Below are 8,098 nucleotides of genomic sequence, written 5' to 3'. Positions count from 1 at the left end.
AGCCCATTCATGCCCAGACCCACCTTGTCCTTGCTGCCTTCTCTGTTCCAAACCTTGGAGCCTGGTCTTCTCCCTGTCCTTCAGGGTCCTTTTAGGAAACTGCAGACAGATATCACACTCCTCAGGAACATGAGATTCAGGCAGGCACAGGATGCAAACCCTGTGAGGATCTGATTTTGCCTTTTTCCTGGAGCACTCAGGACATTTATCAAATAAGGCAGGCATATTTGATTAAAAAAACAGTCCAGAAACACCAGAGAAACTCCAACAAAGATGAGAAGAGGCAAAACACGTCGAGTGAACACACTCAAACACTTTAAAAGTGCACAATTAGTAGAAAAATTCCCAAAAAAGGGAGAGCTCAATCCTCCAGGGTCATGCTAGCAGGAGCCAGTAAAAAAGAACTGAAAGTGGAGGGAGTTGCTGTGCATTCTGGGATACCAGGAGAGTTCTGGAAAGTTTCCTTAAAGGCACGGTATCCCTTTTTTGAGCCACATAATGGCAGCCTATGGGGGCTTGTCTGTCCTGTCCTTCCTCTCTATCATCCCAAGGATTTGGTGAAGGGGGGGAAGTATTTTCCATGGTGTAACATGGCAGACAGGTTTAAATGTGAGATTGGTGGAATATCCTTTGCATTTCTAGTTGAAGTACTGGACAGTGTAGCCTTGCATGTATAGGCTGCATTATTTGTCTTTAATTCTCTCTTAAGTGTCTATGCAGTACTGTAAAGAAGACAGCTTAAGAGATTATTTTTGATTGCTCCGGGGTCCCCGCACATGAGCGGGACTATTCACTAGATTATGACTATACACAGAGATCCCCTACTACAGAACCAGTTGTTTTCTCGGTTCCAATGATTTTTCGGATCTGAAGGTGGATTGCTAGTGGTTTTCAGAACCGGTTGTTTCCTTGGCTCCGATGATTTTTTCGGATCCGAAGGTTCAGTCTCTGTGGATTTCGCTGCCGAGGGCGCCGATGTGGAACCAGGCTTCGGTGCAAACAAAGACAATGGTTTCTCTTTTGGTTTGTCTTTTGCTGTCGGTTGCGAGGATGGGGTTTTGGCACCGACAGTAGGCTGGCTCTATCCAGAGTGGCCTGAAGGCTTTTTTGCCGGGCACGAAGGCGGGCGTGGGAAGTTTCATCCCGGTGTGCACCTAGGTCCGACGGTGAAGGTGTTACCGAAGGCTGTGAATGGATGGGTGGGGGAGAGGGGTCAATGTCAGTACTTACGACCCGTTACCACGGAGTGATGTCTTCGACATTGGATTCTTCGGCTTCGGGGGCGCTAAAGGTGCCGTCTTCCATCTGCTCATGCTCCGGTACATTGATGCCTTCTTGGAAGATATTGTCCGGTATCGATGTTGATGATCGAGCCATGCTTCTTCGAGCTCGACGATCTCATATAGTTTTCTTGGAGCAGAAAGAGGCACAAGCTGGACAGTCTTTGTCCTCGTGCGCATGTGAAAGGCAGAGGTTACACATCTCATGAAGATCGGCGTATGGAAACTTGGATCCACATTGAGGACACTTTTTTAAAAGGAGTCCTTTCCATGTGCCAAAGGGCCTGATGGGGCAGATAGGCACGAAGGCATGCGTTGACGACATCAACCGAAGAGTTGAAGTTTGTAGAGATGCGCGTCGAATGGGAAACGCGATCGAAGACAATACCGAAGAGAGGGTAAAAGATTGCGCGTTGAAAGGTAGATCAGTAACAACACCGAACTGGACTGCATCAACCACATCCGAGTCCGATGGTGGAAAAAAAGAATCTGAAGATGGAGTCGATGCCCAAGCGCACTATTGTCCAGAGGAGTCACCTATCTCGCGACTTCCAAGACAATAACAAACTGCAAACAACCGGGTCTAACACCAGATGGCGATCTATGCATAGTGTGTGATCTGCAGCTCATATGCCGCAAACAAACTTATTGTTTCTTCCAAAGTTGGAATGCCAGTTCAGAAGCCCAAAAGTGCCAACTAAATACAGCTTAGAGCAACCCAAACATGCTGCACAAAAATATTCACTTCAATATTGTGTGTGCAGCTTTGCTATACGAATGCAAACATGTTACAGTAGCAAAGTTTTCCATTGCATGTGTTCCTGTAATGTGTGTTGTCCTTACTACATGTGCTAAATAAACAAATAACTGGGCCACAACAAGAAAAATGTAGCGCCCTGCCAATTTTTCGGACTAACGTGCTTTTGAAAGCTGCTTCATTTATTCATAATGAAGTGTGTGTACTTGTGTAAATAATTTAATAAAATCAAAGATAAAGTACAATTTAACTGGTTCTTTCTAAGGTTTAACAAAATGACTTTGAAAAGTGCTTTCCACAGGGCATACTGGCTCCTTTAACGTTACTCACAAAAAGGAATGTTTCCCAGTACAGACTTAGTTTTAAATTATACTTATAAATAACAAGTGATGCATGGCAATTCACTCTGCCTTTAAGATAACTCTATAGTAAAATTACTACTTCTAAGGGAAACATTCCTGCAAATTAAAATGTCAAAGTGTACTTACTGCCTTAGCTTAATGCAGATAGACAAAGCGTCTTCTAATAAAGTAAAGTCTGAGTTTGTGGTGAAAAAGTATCAGCCTCAAAGCGTTAATCTTCCTGCACACCTTGAGTTTGAGCGTGGGAAGGACGCAGCTGAATCTTAGAAGTGGGAGGAGGAGGAGGCGCTTGGGAGGGTTGGTGGTGGAAAAAACTCGAACCCCGCGATTCCATCATTTTGATCATTATTTTTAAATATCTGTTCGATTATACACTTTCAGCAAATTATTACCGGGCAGGTGGTCAAATAAAATATAAACCTCAGGAACTGTTTAGGGGAAGGCTGCAATGCACCCAAATATTCCATACATGCCAGGCTCACAACAGTTTTCTGCCCTTCGCGTGCTGCTCCGATGATGGGTCTATGGTAAACAAAGGCACTGTGCAACACTAGATAAATGGAAATGTTCCAATCTAGCACGAGTCAGTCGGCGCTGAAAGACGAGATCTGTTGTTTGTTGGTAAAGCAGCCAACTTGCTTGTGAGACTCATCAATGTCTTGGATTCCAATCCTGGATGTTAAAGTGAAGGCGCAGGCTATGTAGACTTTGATATCATTAAGAAATCCAGACAGCTGATGTTTCATTGGGCCAAGTCTAGAGATGTTGAAGAATGACTTAAAAAGAGAAGCAGGGCTACTTCCAAAGACATTGGAGACAGACATGAGATTGTGCTGTTCAAGTGCATACTGTGTCCTGAAGTAATGGAAAGTGGACATATTTGTCTGCATTTGCCCAACGGTGATGTTAAAATAGGACATTTAGTTAATTAATCAATTGGGTATTTGGTATTTATGGAGCTTTTATTATTCTTTGTGCTTCTATTGCGAAATGTGCCTTGCTTCTGCTTTGAGGTTTATTCGGTTGTGGAGCAGTTTGGCTGGTGATTTTTGCATATTTACATGTATCATATACATCTTATTAGCAATACACATCCCATTAGTAACTTTCCATGCAAGGTGGGTCCTGTTATTTAAGAATATTAGTATATGTTAATGGTTGGGGTGTGCTAAATGCTCAGTTCTGCAAGACAGGTGTGCTAAGTTGGAAAAGAGTAGTACTCCGTATGAAAAGTTGCATAGAGGACTAACTCATGGGTGCAATTTAGGAGAAGAAAATTACCATGATGTGAAAGACTGGATGGGTAAGTACTCCATGGAGTGAAAATAGGGGCAAGTTTAGTACCCTTTGGTGTTATGGGTGATAGCGACAAGCTTTCCTGAGTGTATTCTGGGGCCAGTCATTCTGTACAAATAGGAAGATTGTCAGAAGTGTGGTACAGGGGGTTTGTGATTTTTTGTGGTGGGTTTTATTCAATTGTGCGAAACTGAGTTGGTCTAGTTGAATAATGTGGCGTAGGTACTTTACCTGCTGACCTGGCGTTAATGGCTGTGTTGCCGGACTGCACTAATGTTTGTTCTGTTGTGTCAATATTTATCAGTATGTGTTACCCAGAGGTTGTAACCATTATGTTTTGAAGACATCACAACTTTTTCTGGTGTAGATTAAGTGCTTTTTTTGGCATTTGGACATGTTGGTTTGGCTAGATAGTGTGACTGAGTGTAGGACATGCTGAGTGCTGGGCTGCACTTTTATGAGTGAATGTGTAGTGCTTAGGGATGTTTGTGTTGCTTGTGGAAGATGGAGAATGTGTGAGTGTTATGCAGTATAGTTTAGTAAAGTAAGGTGGATGTCTAAGGACATTATGTACGAGTGTAATTGTTCAGGATGCCTGACTAATGTCCCTGCTCCCCAGTGTCGAGTCCCAGACGACTGAAGGCTACCTGACCCCTCATTCTATGACATTCTCTCATATTAACAGCAGGTTCGCACCCTGATACAGTATGATTTTAGTTTTTTCTTATGTTAGTTTCCCCTTACTCCCGAATAATTGTTTGTATGACACGGAGCCATAATACAGACAGCCACAGATATAGTGGGGAACTGCATAGGTCAGATTGTAGGTCACGCAATGGGCGGGATCCCAGTGGAAGATGTTGGGGAGGTACGATTTGACCTATGCTTATGCGATGGGACTCTCCATCATGACTCACTATTGATGAGAAACTCCAATATTACTCATATCCTGACCCCACCATCCTCGGATAGACCTGTTGCTTGATATGTTCTTTTTGATCATGTACTGTAATGTTAATGAAAATGCATCAGCCTGCACCAACTTACCTGATGAGATTTACTGGTGACCGGTCTTCAATTTGTATGCTGCTCATTATAAATGCCAATAAATATACATTTAAAAATAAAATGTATGAGTGTAATTGTGATGAACGTTTATGTGTTGGCATCTGGTCATGGGAATTTTGAGTTGAGGTGATGTATGGCTAAACTCTGTGTTTCGTGTCTTCAAGGTGTACACTTAAGGATGACTGGGAAACCATTTGTTGAAGAGAGCCAGTGGTTCAGTGTCCTGGCTGTCGCTTCTCGGGGCGTCCATCACTCCATGTCCCCTTGGGCATAAATGTTGTCAGTTGTCATTGTGAGTGTGCACACTTGTGGTGGAAGGATGAGGAGGTCACAAGACTTGCATGTCTTGGACCTTGTGCAATGAGCTTCACAACCTAGCTGCGGTCTCATTTCTTTATGTGACATACGTTGTGGGGAGCCTCATGTTTTGACCTGTCACAGAAGTTCTACGACTACTGTTTGTCTTTCTGTGTCTGCGTACAAACTGGAGAGTTTAGCAAGTCATTGTTGGGTGAATGGGTAAAGTAGACATGTTGGAGACTGAGTGATTGTGAATGATAGACCCTTTACTGTTAACACAAAAGAATGGCTGCTCTTTGTTTCACTGTAAGAAAGGATGGGGTGTAGTATCTTGATTGTCCTGATTTCTTCTCTGGAATACCGAGAGTGAATGATGGTACAGAATGCTGGTGTATACTGGAAGCTAGTCGATAAGAGTTGGACGGAGGATGAAGCGCTGACAGGGCCTACCTGCTGTTGTAACCTAAGGGCCTAACATGCAATAAAGAACTTACCTCCTACCTCAGTGGCTCCAGTCACTTGTATGAAAACCCTGTTCGTTGACTACAATAAAACTGTTTTATGATCTACTTTTGCCAGTGCCCTGGAGATTATCTGGGGTCACCAGAAAAGACCACTGCTATACAGAGATCAATAGAGATGAAGCATTACACACACAAAAAGGACACCAAGACACAGATAGTGTGTTTATTTAAAAAAAATGACTTTGTAAAAATGTCCCTATCACACTGACAAAAGAACATTCTACAAGAGGACGTAAAGAAATGAGATCTAATTACAAAGAAGTGAGCATGCTGGGAAGAGACTGATCTCAAAGAGCACAGGTCAAGTGGCCGGTGAGTGCTATACATATGGAGGAGTAGCTTGGATATCCAGGTTTGGTATCTTCACCACTGTCCCTTCTCTGATCGACCATGTGTTTCCCCATGTGTGAGTTTTAGATGCATGTCAATCACACCTGTCAACATGGTGCATCCAGCTGATCGAGGCACAGCCTGGCACCAGAGTTATAAGGATATTTGCAAACACCTAAAGTCCCTGTCTTAAATCTAGCGCAGTATCCGCCACATACTTTTTGTTCGATCGATAACCAATTTGTAGAAAGGACTTCTTTTTAGTCCATTCACATGTACAACACTGGCACTTTACCCTCCATTCAGATCTTAACAACATTTTATACAACTTTTTGAATGCATTAAATGCCTTTAATCAATCTTATAGTGTTGTGCCAGCTTCTATTCCTACTCACCTGATCACACATTTCACTATACTATACCTGGTTTCCATCTGACTAAGTTTACTGTGGCTGGCTATGCTCCATTCAGACCACTTACTGCTAGTACCCAGTAAATCTATTAACCACAACCAGGTCCGGACTGGCCATATTAATTATTGCAGCTGTGTAGACATTATACATGGGAGTCCAACAAGCTTCTTGATCTACCTCCTCTTCTCCGAACCTAACCAGCCTATGCAAAGGTCCGTATTCTACCCAAATGGATGAGGGTAATTTGAAAACAGCTCTAGCATAGTCAACCGAAGTGCTCCACATCTGTAACGAGCCCAAGGTGCTACAGAATACTAGCAAAGTTTGTAATATCTCAATCTTGTTCAATGGCTAATTCACCACTGGCGATTTTGAAACACTGCTGTGACAACAGCATTGCATTTCTAAACAACCATGTTTTAGACTGGAATCCACCTCTCTCCTCTGAGTCTCTGTCTCGCTCCCCTTTACGTTACTCGGAATACTGCTATTCACACAGCAACAAGACTTATTAAGTTAACAGAAGAAGCAAACTATGAACATATGCCCTTACATCAGAGATTGAATGTGGACTCTGAACAGGAAGAAACACTGGATGCAAGAATCCTCTCCTCGATGTTCCCCACTGGTTCGTAGCAGAAGGCACAAGCCTGACAGGCTCTTGGACTCCAGCAGCAGCTCCCTCTCTGCCCACTACATGGCAGGGACAGTAGACGGCGCGGGTACAGGCTCGGGTACTGCCTCCTGGTGGCTCTCGAGCCGGGCCAGCCTGTTCTGCTCCAAAGCGATTGCTTCAGCTGAGTGTTTGCATTTTTCAGAGCCACACTGGCATGTGAAATATTTGCTCTTGATGTCCCAGAAGCGATCCCCGTAGTCAAACCTGAAGAAACAAAAAAAAAGAAAAGATTATAGTCTTCTCCTATGGTTCCTTTAGAAGAGTAATAGCTTGATCACTCCCCCTCCCTGATGTTGGACCTGCAGCTCTAGTGCAGAGACTGAATGCTACAGAAAACAGCACCTTCCTTTCAATACACAGCATGTTCTAGTCCACAGACCTCGGCGCTACCAACATATGGTCCTCACCCTCCCTTCACAAACCCCCTCATGTTAATCACTTCATACTGTACCACCCTCAAAGAACTGTATTCAATAAAATGCCATTATGTAGAAGAAATACTACTGACCAAACCTCTTTACCTTGTCAGACCACAGCATCAAACATAGCTTATCACACTAAATAAACCCGTAGCATTGTGAAACCCGCACCAAGTACACAGCCCATGGCGCACTGCCAAACATAGAAAGCACAACCTTCATTTCAACAGCTTCTCAATCACAGGCCTTTGTGCAATGTATAAACCAGAGGATAGCATGCTGGGCAAGCTTGTTATAACCCTATCCTCCTCTTCGAAGTTTTTTTTATGCAAGAAGCAACACAGTCTTTATTCCCAGCACCAGACAACATTTGAAGAATCACTAGTCTACCTCACCTTATGCAGAACTGCAAACTTGAATCTCCTTAACAAGCAGCAGCCTACTATTCAACGTTTCAAAGCAGCGCTACAGTCCGTGACCACTGACTTCGGTCAAATGCCTTATTTAATAGTAACATACTATGCACTCACTCCTTAGAAGAAGGCGTTAAAGACTCCTAGGACAACCACCACTTTGAGCAGAACACAAAGTGCTTTCAGCATCAGTGCTCAATTTACGGCAATAAGCAAATAATCCAGTTTGGAGGACTAAATGCTATTAACCGACACTAAAT

The 8,098-nt window shown here is 43.3% G+C and overlaps 1 protein-coding gene across 7 annotated transcripts in view; it reads right to left on the bottom strand.

Annotated features, from left to right (window-relative positions):
• Positions 1-5,736: 5,736 nt before the first annotated feature.
• Positions 5,737-8,098, bottom strand: part of EHMT2 (euchromatic histone lysine methyltransferase 2) — a 338,110-nt gene continuing 335,748 nt past the window's right edge. For all 7 annotated transcript variants that reach the window (XM_078645918.1, XM_078645920.1, XM_078645919.1 and 4 more), the window contains one exon: positions 5,737-7,210. In XM_078645918.1, the coding sequence (XP_078502044.1) occupies positions 7,024-7,210 (187 nt within the window). In that variant the 3' untranslated portion in view covers positions 5,737-7,023. The remainder of the gene's footprint in view (positions 7,211-8,098) is intronic.

This window comes from Lissotriton helveticus, chromosome 5_1, assembly GCF_964261635.1.
Source record: "Lissotriton helveticus chromosome 5_1, aLisHel1.1, whole genome shotgun sequence".
Classification (NCBI taxonomy): Eukaryota; Metazoa; Chordata; class Amphibia; order Caudata; family Salamandridae; genus Lissotriton; species Lissotriton helveticus.
This window is presented reverse-complemented; position numbering and strand designations above follow the sequence as displayed.